Consider the following 24,345-nt stretch of genomic DNA (forward strand, 5'->3'; position numbering starts at 1 on the left):
CGCCCGGATAGGTATTTTATGCATCAACTAACCACATCTTATGTTTTTAGCATTTTGGTGCAAAACTGCACAGTTGATGACAGGGAAGGCAACCATTGGTTTATGCATGCAGCGTTTGAGCAGGGGAAAGCAACCAATAATAGCACCTGTACGCTTGTACCTTACTGCACAACACCTGCAACATATTAGGCACTAATAGCAATATTGGATGCTTGCACACAAAATCAATTCAATGCTTTCAATAGGCCAATGTAATGTAAAGACCTAGCAAAAGAATGCTGGTTGCCACAGTCTGTTTAACTAACATTCCAGTCCTTGTACTCCAAGTCATGTGCATATGAAGTACAAGGAGTTGAACATGAGCTTTACAAAAAAAAATGGCAACCAGGCAAGACAGAACCCGGTACCAACCATACAGACTCGGGCCATAGTTTTCTTTGTAGAATATTTGTGCCAAAATGTTAATAATACGATAATTACCATGTTCATTCATGCACACTTATTGTAAATTAATGTAGGAATGAACTGAAATTGTTCAATAAAAACGGTTTTCATAAAAAGGGCTTTTCTCCCGCCATCGACGTGGTCATCGGGGACTGGGAAAGTGCCATCTGGACAAGTTGAGGGCGGCAGAGCCTGGAAGAGCGGGAAATAAAACCCAATTAAACTAGCTAGCTAACCTGCGACTGCTCTAAAGTTTCCTACCTTTGGCACATGGAGACAAACTAACAATAATCTATAGATACATGTTTCTCTGGTTAAATACAAGTATAACAATAGAAATGTAACCCATGTAGCCCACCTATGAATATGAGTGGTTTTAGGACGAGCTCAATCTGGTAAACGCCAGATATTTTCCCTTCGTTCATTACTGCAGATAGACTGGTGTTGATGCCTCGGATACAGGCTCGGCTGTCCCTGGCTGTGTGCACCTCCCTCGCAAGGTGCTTTAACTTCAGCTGCCATTGTCTCGCTGAATGATTTGTTTCCACTTGACTTGTTCACGACATCTAGTTAAGCGCGGTGTCTACGATGGAGAACGAAATAACAGTAAGTTACCTTTCACCCGCGTACTAACTTTACTTGCCATCTTGCTAGCTAGCTAAGATGAATATGTTGTAAATAAATAAATATATGTATATATATATATATGTATATATATGTTTAGCAAAGTAGCTAAACAGCCTAGTGTTGCGTTTGATTGTGTCGGTATATTTAATTGTGATTCATGTAACAATGTGGGTTGCCAATACTACAATTATATAAATTAATGTCATATAACCAGCAAGTTAAAAGGTCACTCTTGAATGCTAACGATATTGTCTAGCTGTCACTAATGTTAGCTTCCAGTGCATAAAGTTAAGCAAGGTCTTTAGTTTAGATAGCTAGCCAGATAAGTTATGTTAACTAGCTTTATTTATGTTCAGTTACATGTCGCTTGATATAGATAATTTATTCCAAACCAGAGTAAGTTATGTTGTAACTCGTTTATTGGTAAATGGTGATTGATCTTGCATGTTTCTCCTGATCGAAAATGTGTTGGCTGACTCTTGTTAGCTTTTAGCTAGCTAACTAGCTAAATTTTCTCTCCTAAACCTTAGCCTAGCATTGTGCAGTTTCTCATGCATTTCAGTGAGCCATATTATAGGCTTTAAAAGGCAAAAGGTCACTCAGGGTTGGCTAGTTATTCCCAGCTCTAGACAAAACAAAAGTGCATCTACAAAGACAACCTCTTTTCAAGCCGCAGTTGTCCCCAATAATACAGTTGTAGAGACAGTTTGTTTTGAAAGATCAAAGGCTTACAACATACCTTTTGTCTTAAAGATATCAAACGATATTGCTTTGTAAAATAGATCATTTTTGATACATTATCAGAATTTCTCAGCATTGGTGAGGATGGCCAATCCAGTGATGCTCTTGTTCTGTTTCAAGCTAATCTCAATCTGCACGCAGACCAGCACTCCCTCTCCTCCTCCTGCTCCAGTGTCTCATGACCCCAGCAACGACACCTCTCCCTCTCACCATGCCCCCCGCTTTGGCACCATCATCCCTAACCGCATCTTTGTGGGAGGCATTGATTTCAAGGTGACTTTTGTCTCTTTCTTTACTTTCATAGGGCCTCCTGGTTTTGTGTTTGCGACCTAACTTTTTGCTGCTGCTGCATGTTACTGGACCATGAAATGGGTGTGTTCTATTTGTGTGTAGACCAATGAGAGCGACCTGAGACGCTTCTTCTCCCAGCATGGAGCAGTGAAGGAGGTGAAGATAGTGATTGACCGTGCTGGGGTGTCAAAAGGGTGAGTTCAGTTAAACTGTAGATGTTCTGCCCCGCAGACTGGATGACACCTGCAATGATGTTTATTAACTAAAGTATGACAATGGAAATGTAATCCAGGGACAGTGTATCATTGCCTTGTGTTTGTGTCCATCCCACAGATATGGCTTTGTTACCTTTGAGACCCAGGAGGATACAGAGAGAATCCTTCATGATGTGAGTAACTAAAAGTACATTCTTTGACAAAAGGGTTCCAAAAGGGTTCTTCGGCAGTCCCCATAGGAGAACCCTTTTTGGTTCCAGGTATAATTATTTTTGGTTACATGTAGAACCCTCTGTGGAAAGGGTTCCACATGGAATCCAAAACGGTTCCCCTATGAGGATAGCCGAAGAACCCTTTTAGGTGCTAGACGCCACCTTTTTGTCTAAGAGTGTAGAGCCGATATACTGTACAGATTAGAGGTCGACCTCTAGTACAGATATGGGATAGAGACGATACGATACAAACCTTATATCTCCTTCTGGAGGACAGCAGCTCAAATACACATTAGATCTAGCTCAGTCCATCACCAGTAAAGACATGGTCATAGGTAGTAAATGTTCACTGTAAAGTGATCTGTCTCAATCTGTACCGGATACCCCCTGTCCCTCTGTCACCACCACATCCCCAGGCTGACAGACTGTGCTTCCGGGACAAGAGGCTCAACATCGGCCAGGCCGTCCGCAAGCAGCAAGTGGGAGGTCACCGTAAGTAACAGAGCACCGTAGAGCAGGGGTAGGCCGGGGTAGGCCACCCTGGTCCTGAAGTGCTTTAACCAACCTGGAAGACCAAGTGTGTTGAATTTAGGCAGTCACTGAACTGATCAATTAGCTCATTTGGTCAGGTGTGGTGCCTAGATTGAACAGAATCCTGCAGTACCTGCAGCACCTCAGGAACAGGGTTGTCTTCCCATGCTGTAGATGAGTGACAGCTGAAGCAGTAGCATTACATAGTGGTGGAAATTACTTTTTCAACACGTTTGTAATGCATCATTGAACATTTGAACTATCATACCATATATTGTCTTATCTTGATCGTGGTGGGTGGGGACTAATGTGCTCTTGCACTTGTTGGCTTTAAAATTCTGAATCATCACCTGGGATTGAGTGTCGATAACGTTTGCCTTTGTACATAACCTGGTGGTTGACTTGTGCCTCCTTCCTCCTCCACTCAGCAAACAGCTTCTCTGTGTCCAGCCATACTCCTGCCATGATACCCACCCCCTGTGGAACCATGTACCTCACCACCCCTACGGGGTACCCCTACACCTACCACAACGGAGTGGCTTACTTCCACACCCCAGAGATGAGCCCCTCCACCCCCTACCACTGGCCCGTGAGTCCTATCCTTTACTCAGCCATGTGCTCATGCCACATCTTCCCTGGTGGTGAATGAAATGTGCATTCTACATGAAGATTTGATTTGAACACACAGCAACATGTGAGAATCATAGAGAGACTACTGATCATGTTTCATCCAGGAAACAGACATGACATACTACAGTGTTTTAGTCATTTTATACAGTTCATTGCATTTGATAAAATCTTAAGTTATTGTACATTTGCTTTTTTTGGCATAAAGATACATGTTCTTTCGTACATGGCTGGTGTCCCACATGTTACATGTGTCCTTGTAGTCCCGCTCAGTGCCTGGCTCTCCAGTCATGCTGACCCACCAGCCTCCACCCATCTACCAGCAGCCAGCCTACCATCACTACCAGGTCAGAGCAGACTGTCCTGAATCGTCTCACCACCACCATTACAGCTCAGCTGACCAGCCTGATCCCAGATCTGTTTGTGTTCTATAGGCAATGTTGTCCATGACCATAGGAGTTGGCAAGACAGCACAAACAGATCTGGGACCAGGCTAACCGTAGTCACCAGTACAGCATCATAAGACATCCATTGTAAATACTGGTACCTCAGCCAATGACAGCCAAGTCAGCTGTTCAGATGTAATGTATTGAGGTGTTATCCCAGGAGAAAGCTGGTGTACTCCTGGGTACTGATCTGTTTCCTATACTCTGTGTCCTTCAGGCCCCTACACAGTGTCACCCTAGTCACCTGCAATGGAACGTTCCTCAGGTAAGGGAAGGAGATGGGCTTCTGTGCTCTTCACCTCTATGTTTGTGAGTGGGTTTTTATCAGAGGCAAGGTGGATCCTAAATGTCAACGAATTGTGTGTGTGTCAGTCTCCAGTGCCCTCCAGCCCAGTGTTGTACATGCAGCCCTCTGAGCTCCTGTACCAGCCCATGGAGCAGCCCAGCGACGGGGGCTGTGTCCAGCCTGCCATGCCCCTCATAGAGGCCCCCATCCCAGAGGTTGATAACATCCTGACCTGGGTCCTGTTCATTACGCTCAAAACTGAGGAAAAAAACGACCTTGGTCCAATAAGAAAGGCACATTTGTATTGACTGTTTCAAAATGTTTTGCCACAGTATGACCTACTGAACACAACCATTTTGTAGTTCCCTCGGTCAGTGTACTATTTCCCATATGCTACTTCATAGCGTTAGCATTAGGTGACAGTTGATGTATAAAACCGTACTCAGTGCTTACTTGTTCTACCATAGCAGCAGTTCATCGACCACATGGTGCAACCAGCCTACAATCACACGTTATCATACTACCCACAAAGTCCAGGGGGGATGACACCTGTGATGATACAGCAAGAACCAGGAAAGGTACCAGTTATAATACCAGTATAAACTTATTATGACATCATATGATAATGCATGCTAGAGAATCATCTTTATTGGTCTGTTGTGATGAAGGATTGTCATGTGTTGTGTCTGTTACGTTCCCCATCTAGGAACAGAAGTTCCACGCCATGAGGCGAGGTTACCCCTCCTCGCCGGTCAGCCTGAAGCCCAGGTACGGCCGCAACCCGCACTACGCCCACCTGCGCAAGGAGTACCGCCCAGAAATCACCACTGACCCCTCCCCTCCCTCCGCCACCGAACCACTCAAGTAGAGTATATCCACGTTTCCTTTCAGCCAATGAAACGCCCATCTCCTCAGGCAGAAAGACCCACTTCTCTGTCTCCATCCACTTCTCAATCTCTCCATGACCCTGTCTCCTCCAACCCTTCACACGCATCATATTATTCAGTCCAGACAACTATGTGCTCGCTGAATGTTCATTTTTTTTTATCTGTTTAGTATAATTTAATAGAATATTGAGAATATGAATCATTTTAGCTACTAAAAAGTACTGTAAGCACTATGATGTAAGTGCTCGTTCTATCACTTCCGGACTGTGAAAAGGTGCATAGTTTTCTCTGGTGTTTTTTCCACAACTCAGGGAGGGATAACTAGCTCCTGGTACTGCATTGTACTGTTGAACTGTTTCATAACTAACCTAATGCACGATTGAGCTTAAAGTTAAGCTAAACAATCTTTTGTAACAAGAATGTTCCTCCTTTGGCATTTGTGTCAAACTTCTGCCATGTAATCGTTCAGAGTATAGAAGCAAAAGGGAGCTATTTCCTGATACTGCTTTATATTGGCCTATTGGCCAATCACACGTTTTCTTTTTCAAATTAGCTCTTAACGCAAAGCAAAAAAAAGTCTAACGAAGATTACTGCCAATATTAGTTCTAAATAAAAGCTCTCTATCTGCCATTGGGCATGTTTTATCTCAATGGTATTAGAATAGTCAAGATTACTGTCTTTATAATGTGACTGCAATACATGTTGGAAAATATATTTTAAAATAATTAGGCTGCTGTCACAGAAGAGTGCAAATAGATCCCTAGAGAGTTAATCGTTACATAATTCTCCAACTGGATGAAAAAATACATAACCAGGAGATTATTTTATACATTTAGCATTTTTATGTATCTCATGTTATCAAGAGCTGTTTCATATAGATTTTGCTGTGATTGTGAGTCTAAAAAACAATGTGCCCTCCAGATGAAGGGTAACATCAAAATAACTCTGTCCACTGGACTGGGACCACAAATAAAGTACAATGAACATCAGTCAAACAGATTCACATGGTCTTTCGTCGGCTTTGTGTGACGGCTGGGACATTTCAAGATAGGAAGGTCAACAAGACAAGCTCTTTCTTTTGTCACTCTTTCCTGCCTGTAAATGATTCACCTCATCTTCATCAACTCTAATCACCCTTGGTTCAGTCATGAGTCACCCATGGTTCACTCAGGTCTACACTGTTTGGTTACTTTTTCTCCTGCATCCTGTCTTGGTCTGCTCCCTCATTGGTTATGCATGTATTCTGTTTTTAAAAAAAAAAAAGTTTTTCAAATTGTATTCTATAACTGATAAACTATGGGTGTCAGAGTTGAGGTTTAACTAAAGAATTTATGACATCACATATTTCATTGAGGCCTATTTTTTTGAATAATTATTTGAATAGCTGGATTGCATGTACTATGAGGTGTCTGGTTTGTTTTGTGTGAACTGCAATTCACTTTCATTTCATGATCTTCCCTGTAAAAAAATATATGTATATCAGGGTAGAAACATCTTGAATTTTCCACAACGGTTCATAATTAAAGTTATGCCGTTTTGCTCTGAAACATACTGGTTCTTGTTGAGAATTGATCATAGTGAAAGTCAATGCCAGAAGAAAAGAAATGACAGAATAATTTCTTAAATAAGTGCTCCCATGTTCTGTTAATTTATCATTAAAATAACCTTTTAGGTCAATTTGATTTGGTCAGTTACTAATAAAACAGAATTAAAGTTTGATTTGAAATGACAATTTTAGGAAGAGTATTTTGTTGTATTCCAAGCATGCCTGTAATTCCTCAATGTTCCATTTGAATAAACAGCTTTTACTCTTTACATATTGTCATAGCACCACATTGTCAAGTCAATGTGTCTTGCTTTTAAAACATAAATGTTAAACTATTTATTACAATGTTACACGTTTGAAGTTCAGTTTGGGGATATTCCACCTCTACCTCCTGTAATCCCATTACTCAATCTGAGGAGCAGATCAACTATGCTTTGCTCCAAAGTACAGCCTTTTAAAAAATGTCAAATATTGTTTTGGAGTTAAGATATGCTCCGTTCGTCTACCCTTTTTATAAATGAGGCTAAGTTGTCTTGACCTTATAGTTAAGATTTTGTTTTAACATCAGTGCATGTATGTTTTGTATATAGTTCTGAACACTAGCTAACATTTGGATGTTTACTTTGATGTTCTTCTGCACATTACATTGTGCCTTGTTCTTTCTGAATATTGGGGGATGTTTAAGACTTGTTGTGTTCAGAAGTGGGTCGTCTTGTTGGTAAGAATAAAGTTTGAACCCTTGAGAAGGATGGAGACGTCCGTGTGTCATTGAGCCCAGGGAAACAACCCTTCATTGAGAAACCCTTACTGATGAAATGGAAGCCCATTTGAAAACGCTGCACTGCTGTGAAAATGTCAAGACTACAGGTCACACATGTACAATAGGAACACATGACACTTGATTGTAAATATCTGATATTTTAATAAGAAACAGTGAATGGATATCCACCAGGGACAAAATGGCAACAGTCAAACACATCGTTGTGTTGCCTGAGTAATAGTTCATCATTTGACAAGAATATAGAAAGTGAATGAGACATACTTGTGCTTTGAAAACCTAAGGCATTTCTGAATAGCTGTCATTAATTTTAACCAATAATGAAAACATCAAATTCCTTTATTTTAAATAAATACAGTGAGAGATTGTTGCCCTAAATGACATGAACGTAAAACACCCCCCATCCCCTTCTATAGAAACCAGTTATTAGGAAAGCAGTCCTTGTGCCATGTCAAAGATGTAGGAACTCTGGCCCAGTAAACAGGCTATCCTGCGGCAATGTTGCCTTTTTTGGCTCTGGGTTGAAGCGTCCCCTAGGTGCAGATCAGCTTGCCCTCCCCTAATCTTAACCTCAGCCGATCTAGGATCAGCTCCCCTAATCTTAACCTCAGCCGATCTAGCCTGCCCTCCCCTAATCTTAACCTCAGCCGATCTAGGATCAGCCTGCCCTCCCCTAATCTTAACCTCAGCCGATCTAGGATCAGCCTGCCCCCCTAATCTTAATCTTAACCTCAGCCTGATCTAGGATCAGCCTGCCCTCCCCTAATCTTAACCTCAGCCGATCTAGGATCAGCCTGCCCTCCCCTAATCTTAACCTCAGCCGATCTAGGATCAGCCTGCCCTCCCCTAATCTTAACCTCAGCCGATCTAGGATCAGCCAGCCCTCCCCTAATCTTAACCTCAGCCGATCTAGGATCAGCCTCTAGGATCAGCCTCCCCCCCTAATCTTAACCTCAGCCGATCTAGGATCAGCCTCCCCTCCCCTAATCTTAACCTCAGCCGATCTAGGATCAGCCTCCCCTCCCCTAATCTAACCTCAGCCGATCTAGGATCAGCCTCCCCCCTAACCTCAGCCGATCTAGGATCAATCTAATCTTAACCTCAGCCGATCTAGGATCAGCCTCCCCTCCCCTAATCTTAACCTCAGCCGATCTAGGATCAGCCTCCCCCCTCCCCTAATCCTAACCTCAGCCGATCTAGGATCAGCCTCCCCTCCCCTAATCCTAAACTCAGCCATTAGTGGAATAGAACCCTACAACCCATTTTTGTTATAGTCTGCAATTAATCATGTCCTTCCACTTCCTTAAATCTAGGATGGAAGACTGACGTGGTTCTATATACAGTATAGTCAGAAATATCAGGACTATTAAATACCTGTTATATCAACCTGTATAATGTAGCCTGTTTATTAAATACCTATTATATTAACTTGTAGCTCTACATTAGACCAGAGTTCCTGACACCTAGAACACAACAAAGGCTGCATTTACACAGACAGCCCAATTATGATCTTTTGTCACCAATTAGTCTTTTGATCAACCAGAGCAATTATTTTGCCCATAAGAATCTGGTTGCCTGTGTAAACGCTGCCTAAGGACTAAACAGAAAGCACATGATAAAGTAACTAGCAAAGGGTGTCACAGTTTATCAGGTACACCACCCTGTTCACTAAAATGATTCGCTCCTACAGTGAGTCACGTGGCTGTGGCTTGCTCTATAAAAGCAGGCAGACAGGCATCGAGCCATTCAGTAACTGTTTGATTGAATGCTAGAATGTGTAAAACTAGCGGCCTAAGTGACTTTGAGCATGGTGATCGTCTGCTAGGCGCACTGGATCCAATATCTCTGAAAGAGCCGGCCTCCTGGGATTTTCACACACGAATGTCTAGAGTTTACTGTGAATGATTTGACAAACAAAAAACATCCAGTCAGCGGCAGTCCTGTGGGTGAAAACAGCTCGTTGATGAGAGGTCCAAGGAGAACGGAAGAATCGTGCAAGCTAACAGGCTGGCCACTAACGGCACAGTACAACAGTGGTGTGCAGAACGGCATTTCGGAACGCACAACTCGTCGATCCTTGTCACGGATGGGCTACTGTAGCAGACGACCACATGGGGTTCCACTCCTATCAGCTAAAACCAAGAAGAAGCACTAGTGGGAACGAAAATTACCAACACTGGACAATTGAGGAGTGGAAAAACCTTGCCTGGTCTGATGAATCCCGTTTCATGCTGATGACAGAGTCAGGTTTTGGCGTAAGCAGCATGAGTGCGTTTACCCATCCTACCTGGTGTCAACGGTACAGGCTGGTGGCGGTGGTGTACTGGTGTGGGGAACGTTTTCCTGGCACACGTTAGGTCCCTTGATACCAATTTAGCAACGATCGAACGTCACAGCGTATCTGAACATTGTTGCTGACCAAACCCAATAGAGAGAGCATCTTTGGGATGAGGTAGACCGGGCTGTTTGCAGCATCAATGTTCCCGCCGTCCAATCTGCAGCTACGGCGTGATGCCATCCCGTCTGCATGGACCGACATCCATGTGAAACGTTTACGACACCCTGTAGAATCCATGCCCTGAAACATTCAGGCCATTTTTGGTGGCAAAGCGGGGTTTGACCCGGTACTAGATGGGTGTACCTAATTAACTGGCCACAGTGTATATTGGTTAGTCATTTAACTACAACATTGTCTTGTTCTCTGAAAGATACAAGCTAAATTAGGATGTTCATACAATATTGAAAATATTCTACTTAAAAACTGGTGATTTTAGTGTACTTTAGTGTATTGTGTGGTTGTGGGTGTGAGAGCCATGTGTATGAAATAGTTTGGCAGGGTGTAGCAGATCCTCTTCAGATCCCAGTCCTCAGGCGTCGCTCTCTCCCTCTGCTTCGTTAGGGTTAGTCTCATCCTCCATGATGGGTACGATCAGGTTGTCCTTGGACATCAGGTTGTACTTCATCACGAAGCGCGTGAACCGATGGCACAGGAACGTCTCGTTCTGGAGAGGGAAAGAGCATTCGCTTGAGTTTTCCTATATAAAATCACAACGTTTCTAAACCCAATGCTAGTTAAAAGCTGTAATCACTGGTAACCAATACACCAGAGTCAAATTATATTAAGTACAATGTAACAAGTATCATCACAATCACAGCTGAATCTATGTGAAACCTGTTGGGGTAAGAGTTAGGACGGGATTCAATCTGATCAGGCGTAAAGGTCATTTCCCATTGTGCCGACATATTCAGCGTTCACTGTGAATGTGACCATCGCAGCCACTGGAACGTTCAACAACGCGGGATCAGATTGGATCCCAGCCTCAGGGTTTTGGGTTAGTGCTTTAAGTACAGTATGTACAGTGGGGCAAAAAAGTATTTAGTCAGCCACCAATTGTGCAAGTTCTCCCACTTAAAAAGATGCGATAATTTGCAAATAAATTCATTAAAAATCCTACAATGTGATTTTCTGGATTTTTTTCTCATTTTGTCTGTCATAGTTGAAGTGTACCTATGCTGAAAATTACAGGCCTCTCATCTTTTTAAGTGGGAGAACTTGCACAATTGGTGGCTGACTAAATACTTTTTTGCCCCACTGTACATACTGTACTTAAAGCACTAACCCAAAACCTAGCCCTAAGGCTGTACATGTGTAATTACAATTCACTATTCACAGGAATAAAGACAGTCATAGAAAATGCTTACCTCATACTTGTCAAAGATCTGACGATGGTGGAAGTAAGCGTGGGAGAATATCCTGTAGATCCGCCGGCAAACTGAACCCAGTTTCCCTACTGAGGACTCTTTAATGCTCACTCTACCATAGAACAGAGACCAAATCAGGTCACAATCTATAGACAGCAACTTTATTACAACGCTTACAGCAAATGTAGGTATCTGCATATATCAGTACAATGCGAATGATCATTTGGATAAAATGGTGTTACATTTTTAAAATGATTCATTTCTATGTGAAGGGTGCTGGGGGTTAATGAGAAAGTTAGTCACAGGAGACATAGGAACACGGTAAACAGTTGTTACCTGCTAGGGAAGTACTTGTTACTGTTGAGGAGGCAGGCGGCTCCGTCCAGAGTGTGTCTGGTGTAGTCGATGGCTGGACACTGTGCAGGAGACAGCAAACACAACAACAGGCTTGAGTACCAGCCATGATACAATAATGACTATAATGGTGTTATTAGTTCTGGCATGGTGAATGTTCGGTACCAGAGGACAACTATTTTGTAGTCCTGTGTGGCTCAGTTGGTAGAGCATGGTGCTTGCAACGCCAAGTGTCATGGGATCGATTCCCACTGGGGCCACCCAAGTTACAAGTTTGTCTAGAAGTCGTATGTAGAGGATACAGTCCAACGTTATGCTTACTTCAAAACAGAAAATGTATGCAAGCATGACTAAGTCACTAAGACTAAGTGGCTTTGGATAAAAGTCTAACTGGTTTATATTAGTATTCTATTCTTATACCAGGGAAAGAGGGTAGGAACTGGATGAGGGATCCACCTCTACAAATGCTGTGGGCAGAGAGGACCATACCTCTTTGGGAGTCTTGTGTGCAGCACAGAGGAAGATCCACTGCTCTGTTGCTGTCATCTGGGTGCATGTGTCTGGGTGGCATTCTCCCTGTGAACAGACAGATACATGTTAGTAACAGACTTACTGGACGTTACCACTCCAACAAACACAGTGTGAGAAGAATGGATGTTCAACATGATCTTCCTGAAGAGCTATGTCACAGGCCTGGGCAACTCCAGTCCTCCAGGGCCTGATTGGCGTCACCCCTTTTCTCCTTCCCTAGCAAACACAGCTGATTAATCAAATGTCATTCTAAACTGAAGATCACGATTAGGTGATTATTAGAGTCAGGTGTGTTAGCTGGGACTGGGGCAAAACTGTGACACCAATCAGGACCCGAGGACTGGAGTTGCCCAGGCCTGCTGATCAATCATAAGAGTATACCTGTAGTTTCACAGCAAGTCCGTTCAGCTCCAAACAGAACTGCCTAAAAACGGAGGACACGAGACAAGACCAAATGTTAAAAGGAGGATGTGTTTTCAACACCAGTACACATTTTGGATGTCCACATGACTTTCTTCTAAGTGGTAAACGGCAGCCACTACCTGAGGTGTTCGTACTTCCAGACCCCCTCATCCTGACCCTCTGGGGGCTCCAGGATCTTGTCCATGTTAGAGCAGTCTGTACGGATGTTCTGTTGGATGTACTGAGAAGAACCACACAGACTTTAGAAGCAGAACAGAACTGCATTAAATACATCACCTGACTAAGCCATTCTACCTCAGCAACTCAAATGGCAGAATAGCAGTCTGATTGTTTTCTACATTTGAAAGACTACAGTTTCTCTGATATTTTGTCTATATGCAACTGCTCAATCCATACTGGAGAATGTTACAGAGAACTGCCCACACAGATCAGCACTAGCTACGTAGCTAGTAGAATGCCTGATTAGACTTCTACAATTAACCACAGTGTCATCATATGCAAATGACTCAAACAGTAAGATATTTCAAACATTAAAACAGAGACATCTGACTCCCACCTGCTGCACAGCCAGTGTGCTGTCCATCTCCTCAAATGACTCATCGGGCCAGTTGTAGAAGTCCTGTGGGCATACACAAGAAACTCAGCAGGCAAACTAACTGCACAAAAAGACCTCGCCAGCTAGCTTATCTCTGTCTGGTAAATTAATAGGTAGCTACTAGCCCAATATTGGACTAAAGGAGCCTAACATTACTCCTTATAGTCCAAGGACCTTACATGTTCTGTTTAAAGGGTGAATTGGCTCTGGAAGCCAAATACTCAATCTAAATCCATTCTCAATTGTGGTACAGTTCTAGAACCATAAATCCCTCTACGTTCATGTCACATCCAAATTATTTCACAAATGCAAAATACAGTTTACTGTACACCAGTGAAGGCTGTTGGGAGGAGCTATAGGAGGAAGGGCTCATTGTAATGGCATTCCAATGAGGTCCTCATATAGCTCCTCCCACCAGCCGCCACTGGTTTAACCTGTTAACACAGTTGCAGTGAACAGTGTTTCAGTGACAACATGTTTGTGGCCTGTCTTCAGTTTACACACAGTTGTCCTGAGACGCAGAGATAGCTAATTAGCACAGGTACCTTAACAAGCGTTGTAAAATGGAAATATGCTCATGTGGTAACCTAACTTTTTAAAGGTGTGTATCAATTTAACATGTTGTTGTTGTTTTTACATTATTTCTCGCCGATATGAAAGGTCGTTATGTTTCCAAAATCGTACTGCAAACTATCCGTGTTAATGTTCAGTGTCGCGGCTCTTACCAAAACTCCCACATTCATTCAGTGATTTATGTGTAATATAATAGCACTGAGAGTCATGATTAAGGGCGAGGTAGTTAGCTACTAGATAGCTACCTGTAGATTATATTTTCAGATAACTTCAGACAATTGACAATACAAACAGGCATCGTTTGATAGCTGTGACCAACCTATATCTTATAGCTCCTGACTTTGACTGGCTAGCCAGCTGGCTGTATGTAGCCTCGCTAACTAGCAACATGAGCTAGTTAGGTAAGCTAACGTTAGCAGCTGACAAACGGGCCGTTCTAGGAAAGGATACAAAATGTGCCCAAGTAAAAAAAATGCAAGACAATGAGCATTGAACACACTAAAATTAAACCATGTTGCTAAAATCTGGTACCTTTTCTTTAGTCCCTGGTCGATTCCTCCTCATAACAGCTGCACCCTCCGCCATGACCATCTCGACTGGAATCCGGATGTTGCCAAAGCTGGAGGAAGTGTCAGCTCGCGGTGCAAGTAGCCTATCTGCTGACAGTAAAACAAATAAATTGCGGATTTGTTTGAACTTCAGGGGTGTATTCATTAGTCGGATTCTGTTGGAAAAACGTTTTAGAAAAAGAAACCGTTTAAATCAAATAATATAACATATAATTGTATTTGTCACATGGGCCGAATACAACTGGTGTAGACTTTACCATGGAATGCTTGCTTACGAAGGCTTCCCAACGACACAGAGTTTAAAAATAAAGTAGTACAAGAGGAATAAAATAAAATACACAAGATGGAACTATAGTATATACACAGGGAGTACCAGTACCAGATCAACATGAAGAGGTACGGGGTATCTGAGGTAGATATGTACACGAAGGCAGGGTAAAGTGACTAGACATCAGGATCGATAATAAGAATAAAATAAAGAACAGAGCACCAGCAGCAAATTATGAGTGTAAAAGTGTGTGTTAGCCTATGTAGTGTATGTGAATGTGCGTGGGAGTGTCAATGTAGTATGTGCGTGTATATATAGTTTATCGTTTACTCTTGGAACCAAACGGAACGAAACGGGGAGGGACCTACTTGAATTTCTCCAATAGAAATTCTCGTTTTCGTTGCAAAACGTTTTCCGTTTGGAGTGAACGGTTTCCGCTGCAAAACGTTTTGCAACCGAATCCGACTAATTCATAAATCATAAATCCTCTCTTATACACATACCAGGTATATACCAGCAATGGTGTGTGTGTAAGAAAGGATGTATCAATGTATACTTGATTTAATTCCAGATCTCAGATCCACACGGGTGGGAGAACTGGGTGTATTCATTATTTGGATCAGTGAAAATATAAAATAAGAATAATATTTGTTTAGTTGTGGAAAGCTATTAAATTGTTCTCAACATAAATATTTTGAGGGAAAAGAGGGGGTCATTTTAACTTCAATGTATTTATATATAAGAAAACAAATGGGGTTTTCTCTGTTTATTGTCTCCTTTCATTTGATTGATTAATACTGTTGAGTCTTTTTAAATTCACAGGCCACACTGCTGACCACCAGTCCTGTGACAGTATCTGATGTAGTAGAGGCTATATTATTATCATTATGTGTTGTTCCATAACAGATACTCCTATCCCCCATAGTATATTGTTCCCCTGTCAGACACTCTTCCCCCAATAATACCATAAGCCCCATAAGCCTTTTTGTGGCTGCAGTAGCCCACTGTAGGATCAGGCATTTCCACAGAATACCCTGTTTGTAAATATTCACTGATTCTCCATTAGCTTACTCTCAATGGCAATGTTCCATGTTCTAGAGTCCATTCTATCCTCACAATGCATTATATGTTATGATCAAGCTGTTTATACTCTGTTATAATACTGTTCTACCCTAAAACAATAACGTCGTGGTTGGACGGAATCTGAGAGTGTCTGCTCCTCCCTATGTTCCATATTCTACTCCATACAGAGAAGCTTCTCTAACAGGCCTCCATGTTATTTCTAGAATGAGTGTGTACCTGCAGATTGTTCTATACCGTAGTGTTGTGATGGTCCTATACTGTAGTATTGTGATGGTCCTATACTGTAGTGTTGTGATGGTCCTATACCGTAGTGTTGTGATGGTCCTATACTGTAGTGTTGTGATGGTCCTATACCGTAGTGTTGTGATGGTCCTATACTGTAGTGTTGTGATGGTCCTATACCGTAGTGTTGTGATGGTCCTATACCGTAGTGTTGTGATGGTCCTATACTGTAGTGTTGTGATGGTCCTATACCGTAGTGTTGTGATGGTCCTATACCGTAGTGTTGTGATGGTCCTATACTGTAGTGTTGTGATGGTTCTATACCGTAGTGTTGTGATGGTCCTATACTGTAGTGTTGTGATGGTCCTATACTGTAGTGTTGTGATGGTCCTATACCGTAGTGTTGTGATGGTCCTATACCGTAGTGTTGTGATGGTCCTATACCGTAGTGTTGTGATGGTCCTATACCGTAGTGTGGTGATGGTCCTATACCGTAGTGTGGTGATGGTCCTATACCGTAGTGTGGTGATGGTCTTATACTGTAGTGTGGTGATGGTCTTATACTGTAGTGTTGTGATGGTCCTATACCGTAGTGTTGTGATGGTCCTATACCGTAGTGTTGTGATGGTCCTATACCGTAGTGTTGTGATGGTCCTATACCGTAGTGTGGTGATGGTCCTATACTGTAGTGTTGTGATGGTTCTATACCGTAGTGTTGTGATGGTCCTATACCGTAGTGTTGTGATGGTCCTATACCGTAGTGTTGTGATGGTCCTATACCGTAGTGTTGTGATGGTCCTATACCGTAGTGTGGTGATGGTCCTATACTGTAGTGTTGTGATGGTCCTATACCGTAGTGTGGTGATGGTCTTATACTGTAGTGTTGTGATGGTCCTATACCGTAGTGTGGTGATGGTCTTATACTGTAGTGTTGTGATGACTTTAAGAGAATGAATGAGGGCCTGCAGATACTGTAGCACTGTGATGATGCATTCCAAACAGTAAACGTGTCCCTTTATTGTGGATTACTGGATAATAAAATGTATTTTGGTAGACATACAGTATCAAGAGGGCCGTGGTCCACGGCACGTGGGTCAATAATGTGCAGGGCTAGGACATCTGCATTGATGAATCAGGGGTTTTATCTGTATGGACAGGATCAAGGCCTTGGCAGCATCTCAATGCCACCAAATCCCTGCTCATTAAAATAACAAAACCTCTGATCCAGCAACCTTTGATTGAGTTTTATAAAAGAGGCTTGTGGCCCTCTGTCCTGGATATTACATTGAGGAAGAGTGCTCTAACAACAGCCCAGACATGAGTAAGGTAAGGCAGACCAGTTTTTCTCTAGCTAGTTGGCACTACTGTATACAGCTCTCTGGGTCTGTGCTTGTTTTTATGGACTTTAAAGCTGATTTGGAAAGAAACTGGTTGATTGATCAACACAGTAATGTCATAGTGCTGCCATGAAAAATAATCCAGAGGTAAGTTTTATAGTGTTTGGTAATGAAAATGATCATTGATCTCTGTTTTACTGGTGGACAAGTTGTAGAATACCAACAGTGTAGTAGCCTATAACAGGAGACCTATAAACAGGAGACAAACTTGTACCTAATTGTTGGTCCAGAGAAGGCAGTATATTTTGCCATTATTGAAATCATAGAAAATGTGTTTTTATATCAGGAAGTGTAGTTTTATTTGAAATGCAGTAAAATGAAAGAAAAAAACCTGATGTTAACATTTCCCTCCGACCTTCGACCCTGGCTGTGTAGATCACTTTCTACGAGGATAAAAACTTCCAGGGTCGCTCCTATGAGTGCGACACGGACTGCCCCGATGTGCACCCCCATTTCAGCCGCTGCAACTCCATCAAGGTAGATAGCGGCTGCTGGGTGCTGTACGAGAGGCCCAACTATGCAGGCTACCAGTATGTACTGACCAGGGGAGAGTTCCCAGAATATCAGCGCTGGATGGGCTACAGCGACACCATTCGCTCCTGCCGTACCTTTTCTTATGTGAGTAGCCGGGAGGTGAGAGAAGATGGGTTTTGATGTGTGGTTTGTTCATGGCTCAATCTGTATTGTAGTAATGCATTGTGGGGATTTATCAGTGTATACTTGTTCACTCAACTGGTGGGTTTTAGGACAGGTTGCCTTAATACAGACGAAGCCTAGTCCTGGACTAAAAAGCACTTTCAGTGGAGATTTTCCATTGATTTTTGTCCACGACTTGGCCTCATCTGTGTCCGGGAATCCGGCCCATAGTTTTATAAGCACAACACATGAGTCTGTGAATGGTTGGGAGATAACCCGACCACGTAAAGGTCTGAAGGTACATGTCAAATAATGTCAAATAAAGCAAAGTGACTCTACGACTCGCCTAGAGGAGTAGAGTCAATGGTTGGATGGATGGAAGCCCATAATCTTGGGTTCCTTCAAGAGACATTTCTGAGACATTCTGGACATGTCCTAAACTACCTTTGTGACTGTCATGACCCTGGCCTATGTTAGCACACTGCGACCTCCCCAATTGTGATATCCCACTTCTGACACCAAATGTGGTGTTTGGCTACTTCAGCATTTTGACTTCCCTGTATTAACCTAAGGCCCGCTGAAACATGTCACTGGTTACCTGTGATTCCCCATGCCCCCCAAGTGACCTGTGTTTTTGCCAGTGTTACCTCTCCTGTACCTCTCTGTCCGAGCAGGCCAGCGGCAGTCCCTACCGCATGAGAATCTACGAGAGGCCAGACTTCCAGGGACAGATGATGGAGTTCGGCGAGGACTGTGACTCCGTCCAGGACCGTTTCCGTAGCCGTGACATCTACTCCGCCAACGTCATGGATGGCTACTGGACCCTCTACGAGCATCCCAACTACAGGGGGCGCCAGTACTTTATGAGGCCCGGCGAGTACAGGAAGTTCAGCGAATGGGGAGCCACCTGTGCCACCACAGGCTCCTTCCGTAGGATCACCGACTTTTAGGCCCAACGTCCTCTCCACTCTGACCAGTCAATAAAACGATTGTTTAAATAAGCTTGCTGTTGATATTTCCATTTCACTGTTTCTGATTAAGTGATTGATATTAATTGATGACGGCAGGGTAGCCTAGTGGTTAGAGCGTTGGACTAGTAACCAGAAGGTTGCAAGTTCAAACCTCCGAGCTGACAAGGTACAAATCTGTCGTTCTGCCCCTGAACAGGCAGTTAACCCACTGTTCCAAGGCCGTCATTGGAAATAAGAATTTGTTCTTAACTGACTTGCCTGGTTAAATAAAGGTAAAATAAACAAATAAAATATAAAAAAAAGTATGATATTTGGGGTCTGTGTTTGTGCCTTTAGCTTAAATGGAGGACAAACCTCAATATGTTGAGCAAGAGGCACATGTTGTACATGTGGGTCTAAATTGAATGGAATATACTGCAAACAGGTCTACATAAGAGGATGGAAATATATAGTTGAAATGTTGCACATTTAACATTAAAGTGTTGAATCATATGACATTAAGCAGACCATGTTCAGGATCAAGTTTCTATCTCACTCACTCTACATGCTTCTTTGACACAGAGTCACTGGGACACAAAGGGCCACACAGTTGAAACTTACCTCCACGTTGGCAAAGTTCCCAACCAGAAAAAGGTCCCAAAACAGAGATCCTGAAGATCTTTTCATACCTGCTAGTGTAAGCTTCCACCTTATGCAATATAACAGAAATCCTATTGGTTACTGGGCCCTGTCAGTCAAAGTATATAGAAGCAAATATTAATGTCAGTAACATAGTAATAATATTCCAGGGACTTCAGGGTGTATAGACGGGCCTACATTGTCACTGTGGCTTTTTGTCAATAAAATTACACTTTTATTAGTCATGTTTAAGGACCACCTTAAAAGTGCTATCAAAACTAGCTTAAAGTGCTGTCAGAAGTTAAAATATTTTAATTATGGTGTGAATCACATTGTTACTAATAAGATTGTTCTATAATAAATCTAATATTTTCTATGTCTGGTTAGATCAGTTATGTTACAGTTATGTATACTGAACAAAAATATAAACGCAACATCCAACAATTTTACTAAGTTACAGTTCATGTAAGGAAATGACTAAATTTAAATAAATTCATTAGGCCCTAATCTATGGATTTCACATGACTGGGCAGGGGTGCATAGGAGGGCATAGGCCCACCCACTTGGGAGCCAGGCCCACCCACTTGGCAGCCAGGCCCACCCACTTGGGAGCCAGGACCAGCCAATCAGAATAAGTTTTTCCACACAAAAGTCCTTTATTACAGACATAAATACTCCTCAGCATCTGTGGCATTGTGTTGTGTGACAAAACTGCACATCTTAAAGTGTCATTTTATTGTCCCCAGCATAAGGTGCACCTGTGTAATGATCATGCTGTTTAATCAGCTTCTTGATGTCACACCTCATGTGAATGGATTTTCTTGGCAAATGAGAAATGCTCACTAACAGAGATGTAAACAAATTGGTGCACAAAATTTGAGAGAAATAAAGTTTTGTGCATAAGAAACATTTCTGGGATTTTTAATTTCAGCTCATGAAACATGGGACCAACACTTTTACATGAAGTGTTTATATTTTTGTTCAGTGTATATGCATTTCTGAGAAGAAAAATATTGTACAAGCAAAACCTGTAACAATATCTGTTTGACATGACCAATCCTGATCACTCCTGGGTTTGCAGGTAGCCTAGTGGTTAGAGCATTGGGCCAGTAACTGAAAGGTTGCTGGATCAAATCCCTGAGCTGACAAGTTAAAAATCTGTTGTTCTTCCCCTGAACAAGGCAGTTAACCCACTGTTCCTAAGCTGTCATTGTAAATACGAATTTGTTCTTAACTGGCTTGGCTAGTTCAATAAAAAAAAGGGTCTCCTGATTGCCTTTTTTCACACAATTAATGAATTGGTTAAATAAAATAATACATTATTTATTATTCATTTATAGGGGACAATGCACATGAATCAACATCAATATTACAATAATGCAACATCCATGTAAATGTGCCGGGGTTAGCCAAAAGATCATGTGCACCCGTAGTCCCAGGACAGCCAAGGACAATTACACAGTCACAATACACATACTCACTAAAACAATACAACATACCAATACATCACATCCAATAATATATCATTCTAACAACAACAACAACACTATCATCAACTGTCGTCTTAACCACAGATAACTCATGTGTAGAGCTTTGGGTAGATTTGAACCATCAGTTATCCTGATGTTCCTGATGGTTTTTCCTAGATGCTTGGCTACTGCTACTGCTGTTACACAACACTGACATGATGCTGCCTCTGTGACTGACTGGCATTCGAATTCGGGACCCCCTGCACACCACAAAGACTGTATTAGCCCACTGAGCTAAAGCCTTTAGTTTGGGGAGCTAACGCAAGTCTTCAGGTCTCCGACAAGGTTACTCATCACGTAACTGTTCACTGACCATCGGTATCACATTGACGTTTATTTTCAAATCCGGATCAGTATGAAAATGAAGTATTTCCTCTCAAAGTGAATTACCACAGTTTTTTACTGCTAATGACACCATGGCAACATTGTTGTCCATTATGTATGTAAACATGATATAGGATTACATACATGCATACTCATATAGTCAGATATTTTGTTCGCCCACAAAACACAGACCTAACGTCAGCGTTTTCAGAGTGCATGCCTACATCTAGAAGTAAGAAACATATTCTGTGGCTCATTCTCACGGATTCAATCCCAGAAAGGCATTTTATAAGCTGTTACATTTGCATAATTGTGCATAAAAGGACACAATTGAAATTGACGGTGTTTGTGAATTACAATGATATGCTAAATGTCTGGTTGAGTTGTTTTGCTGATGCTAAGCCCAGCCACGCACCAGATCTCCAGTATACAGTAGTGTTTTCTGACAATAGTGATGAACGTGTGAAAACTGGCCAACAACAATAACTCGCCACACAATAAGGCATGGCTATACATAAACAGATTTGTGTGCTAACTCCAGATCACCATTTGAATGACAATACTTTATGCTGCGCAATCACACAGCTGCTTTTTATAAAAGGAGAGAGGCACAGAAAGAGTGACCATTGACTGTCTATCTGCCCCTCACGCAACCATGACAATGGGAAAGGTAAGTCAGGCACCCACCTGCATTCATATGACTAGTTTTATAGTATAACTGGAAAAAAACATCAAACATTTAGTTTTGTCCACCATATAATGACCACAACATTGAAAAAAATACATCAGTTCAGTAGATGTACGATACATTTTTTTATGCTTTAAAATGTTTACACTCCCCTTTGCAGATCATCTTCTATGAGGACAGGAATTTCCAGGGTCGGCACCATGAGTGCATGAGCGACTGTGCCGACCTGCACTCCTACTTCAACCGCTGCAACTCTATCAAGGTGGAGAGTGGCATGTTCATGGTCTACGAGAGGCCCAACTACACTGGCCACCAGTACTTCCTGAGGAGGGGAGAGTACAATGACAACCAGCGCATGATTGGCATCAACGACTGTATCAGGTCCTGCCGCATGATCCCCATGGTAAACCCAGTGTAGATGCCTCAAACACAGGGCTACACTCATCACTAGACCCATCTCACATTGCAATGTGTTTTTATAGAAGAGCACCAATGAAAACTTCTTGATGTTCCTCAAGGCTCCGTTTCGGCCCCACCTATTTTGCTGTATTGTCTTGTTAATAATTGATCTCTAATTTGTAGTAATGTAAAAACCCAATATGACCTCTATTTCATCGTCCTGTAGCACCGCGGCTCCTACAGGATGAGGCTGTACGATCGCCCCGACATGAGTGGCCAGATGCAGGAGCTGAACGACGACTGTCCCAATGTCCAGGACCGCTTCCGTATGTCCGACATCAACTCCTGCAACGTGATGGACGGCCATTGGCTCATGTACGACCAGCCCAACTACAAGGGCAGACAGTACTACCTGAAGCCTGGCGAGTATCGCAGACCCAGCGACTGGGGAGGCCTGAGCCCCAGGATCGGATCCCTCAGACGGATCTCTGACTCCAACAACTAAAAGTTCTATGTTCCATGTCTGTTGTCAATAAAGCTGCATGTTCAACCAAACAGTGTGTCTCCAAACAGTATGTGTCTGCAAACAGTGTGTGTCTCCAAACAGTATGTGTCTCCAAACAGTGAACACTTGTGCAGGTGCTTCTAGAACCATCCACAGAACACAGAGGGATTTGTATTCAATATTTAGTGTTACAGTATCATGCACCTTAACGGCATTGTATAACAATAAATGTACGCATATGCATGGTAGAGTACGGTGGGAGGAACTATAGGAGGACGGGCTACGCTGGTGGGAGGAACTATAGGAGGACGGCCTACGCTGGTGGGAAGAACTATAGGAGGACGGGCTACGCTGGTGGGAGGAACTATAGGAGGACGGGCTACGCTGGTGGGAGGAACTATAGGAGGACGGGCTACGCTGGTGGGAGGAACTTTAGGAGGACGGGCTACGCTGGTGGGAGGAACTATAGGAGGACGGGCTACGCTGGTGGGAGGACGGGCTACGCTGGTGGGAGGAACTTTAGGAGGACGGGCTACGCTGGTGGGAGGAACTATAGGAGGACGGGCTACGCTGGTGGGAGGAACTATAGGAGGACGGGCTACGCTGGTGGGAGGAACTATAGGAGGACGGGCTACGCTGGTGGGAGGAACTATAGCTGGTGGGAGGAAAGGACGGGCTACGCTGGTGGGAGGAACTATAGGCTGGTGGGACGGGCTACGCTGGTGGGAGGAACTATAGGAGGACGGGCTACGCTGGTGGGAGGAACTATAGGAGGACGGGCTACGCTGGTGGGAGGAACTATAGGAGGACGGGCTACGCTGGTGGGAGGAACTATAGGAGGACGGGCTACGCTGGTGGGAGGAACTATAGGAGGACGGGCTACGCTGGTGGGAGGAACTATAGGAGGACGGGCTACGCTGGTGGGAGGAACTATAGGAGGACGGGCTACGCTGGTGGGAGGAACTATAGGAGGACGGGCTACGCTGGTGGGAGGAACTATAGGAGGACGGGCTCATCATAATAGCTGGAATGGAACCAATGGAACGGCTTGAAACGCACTGTTTTCATGTGTTTGATACCGTTCCAATGATTCCATTCAAGCCATTACAACATTGAAGACGGTTCAAAAATACAACGTTAACATCATCAGATGCACCATTTCATGTTGCAATGTTGCAACATAATCAATTCCCTTTCTGTAACTCAAGTTCTTCAATCAACAGTGCTGACTATGAGTTGCCCAGACATTTCCCTATTGTATCATGAATGAAAATATTACCAGATTCTGCTGAGTACAGATGTAGGATCTTAATTTGAGCCAGTTTG

The 24,345-nt window shown here is 43.0% G+C and overlaps 4 protein-coding genes across 12 annotated transcripts; 3 read left to right on the plus strand and 1 right to left on the minus strand.

The window, feature by feature from the left end:
- Nucleotides 1-394: 394 nt before the first annotated feature.
- Nucleotides 395-7,603, plus strand: LOC112255392 (protein boule-like). Of its 4 annotated transcripts, none has more exons than XM_042314156.1 (11): nucleotides 395-1,050; nucleotides 1,954-2,085; nucleotides 2,206-2,297; nucleotides 2,437-2,491; nucleotides 2,947-3,022; nucleotides 3,490-3,650; nucleotides 3,952-4,035; nucleotides 4,352-4,399; nucleotides 4,507-4,713; nucleotides 4,891-4,998; nucleotides 5,127-7,603. In XM_042314156.1, exons 1-11 carry the CDS (start codon nucleotides 1,033-1,035, stop codon nucleotides 5,286-5,288), a joined length of 1,143 nt encoding a protein of 380 aa, XP_042170090.1. In that variant the 5' UTR covers nucleotides 395-1,032; the 3' UTR covers nucleotides 5,289-7,603. The 4 variants fall into 4 exon arrangements, with proteins under 4 accessions (XP_042170090.1, XP_042170089.1, XP_042170091.1 ...); XM_042314155.1 differs by having other exon boundaries at nucleotides 396-1,050; nucleotides 1,933-2,085; XM_042314157.1 differs by having other exon boundaries at nucleotides 398-1,050; nucleotides 1,933-2,085; nucleotides 4,507-4,635; nucleotides 4,888-4,998.
- Nucleotides 7,604-7,756: 153 nt separating this feature from the next.
- LOC112253627 (MOB-like protein phocein) lies at nucleotides 7,757-14,712 on the minus strand. 5 transcript variants are annotated; one of them, XM_042314160.1, is made up of 11 exons: nucleotides 14,342-14,466; nucleotides 13,199-13,261; nucleotides 12,762-12,862; nucleotides 12,601-12,643; nucleotides 12,178-12,264; nucleotides 11,671-11,750; nucleotides 11,335-11,446; nucleotides 8,733-10,634; nucleotides 8,585-8,626; nucleotides 8,406-8,489; nucleotides 7,757-8,316 (listed from the first exon to the last, which is right to left on the minus strand). In XM_042314160.1, exons 1-8 carry the CDS (start codon nucleotides 14,399-14,401, stop codon nucleotides 10,500-10,502), a joined length of 681 nt encoding a protein of 226 aa, XP_042170094.1. In that variant the 5' UTR covers nucleotides 14,402-14,466; the 3' UTR covers nucleotides 7,757-8,316; nucleotides 8,406-8,489; nucleotides 8,585-8,626; nucleotides 8,733-10,499. The 5 variants fall into 5 exon arrangements, with proteins under 5 accessions (XP_042170094.1, XP_042170095.1, XP_042170093.1 ...); XM_042314161.1 differs by lacking the exon at nucleotides 8,585-8,626 and having other exon boundaries at nucleotides 8,406-8,531; XM_042314159.1 differs by lacking the exon at nucleotides 7,757-8,316 and having other exon boundaries at nucleotides 8,398-8,489.
- A 2,445-nt stretch (nucleotides 14,713-17,157) lies between these two features.
- LOC112253625 (gamma-crystallin M2) lies at nucleotides 17,158-18,986 on the plus strand. 2 transcript variants are annotated; one of them, XM_024425525.2, is made up of 3 exons: nucleotides 17,158-17,278; nucleotides 17,725-17,982; nucleotides 18,660-18,986. In XM_024425525.2, exons 1-3 carry the CDS (start codon nucleotides 17,270-17,272, stop codon nucleotides 18,933-18,935), a joined length of 543 nt encoding a protein of 180 aa, XP_024281293.1. In that variant the 5' UTR covers nucleotides 17,158-17,269; the 3' UTR covers nucleotides 18,936-18,986. The 2 variants fall into 2 exon arrangements, with proteins under 2 accessions (XP_024281293.1, XP_024281295.1); XM_024425527.2 differs by having other exon boundaries at nucleotides 17,725-17,967.
- A 3,000-nt stretch (nucleotides 18,987-21,986) lies between these two features.
- On the plus strand, nucleotides 21,987-23,069 carry LOC112253626 (gamma-crystallin M2-like). The gene is made up of 3 exons (XM_024425528.1): nucleotides 21,987-22,097; nucleotides 22,276-22,518; nucleotides 22,741-23,069. Exons 1-3 carry the CDS (start codon nucleotides 22,083-22,085, stop codon nucleotides 23,017-23,019), a joined length of 537 nt encoding a protein of 178 aa, XP_024281296.1. The 5' UTR covers nucleotides 21,987-22,082; the 3' UTR covers nucleotides 23,020-23,069.
- The last annotated feature ends 1,276 nt before the right edge of the window (nucleotides 23,070-24,345 follow it).

This window comes from Oncorhynchus tshawytscha, unplaced genomic scaffold, assembly GCF_018296145.1.
Source record: "Oncorhynchus tshawytscha isolate Ot180627B unplaced genomic scaffold, Otsh_v2.0 Un_contig_11440_pilon_pilon, whole genome shotgun sequence".
Classification (NCBI taxonomy): domain Eukaryota; kingdom Metazoa; phylum Chordata; class Actinopteri; order Salmoniformes; family Salmonidae; genus Oncorhynchus; species Oncorhynchus tshawytscha.

Excerpts from the sequence above, each read along its gene's own strand:
- LOC112255392 (XM_042314155.1), top strand. Across the intron at positions 2,086-2,205 it reads TGGGAGGCATTGATTTCAAG|ACCAATGAGAGCGACCTGAG; the intron begins GTGACTTTTGTC and ends ATTTGTGTGTAG. Across the intron at positions 4,400-4,506 it reads TGCAATGGAACGTTCCTCAG|TCTCCAGTGCCCTCCAGCCC; the intron begins GTAAGGGAAGGA and ends TGTGTGTGTCAG.
- LOC112253627 (XM_042314163.1), bottom strand. The coding sequence starts at position 14,524 with ATGAATACACCCCTGAAGTTCAAACAAATCCGCAATTTATTTGTTTTA. Across the intron at positions 12,863-13,198 it reads GCACACTGGCTGTGCAGCAG|TACATCCAACAGAACATCCG; the intron begins GTGGGAGTCAGA and ends GGTTCTTCTCAG. Across the intron at positions 12,644-12,761 it reads TGGAAGTACGAACACCTCAG|GCAGTTCTGTTTGGAGCTGA; the intron begins GTAGTGGCTGCC and ends CTCCGTTTTTAG.
- LOC112253625 (XM_024425525.2), top strand. Across the intron at positions 17,983-18,659 it reads CTTATGTGAGTAGCCGGGAG|GCCAGCGGCAGTCCCTACCG; the intron begins GTGAGAGAAGAT and ends CTGTCCGAGCAG.
- LOC112253626 (XM_024425528.1), top strand. Across the intron at positions 22,519-22,740 it reads CCTGCCGCATGATCCCCATG|CACCGCGGCTCCTACAGGAT; the intron begins GTAAACCCAGTG and ends ATCGTCCTGTAG.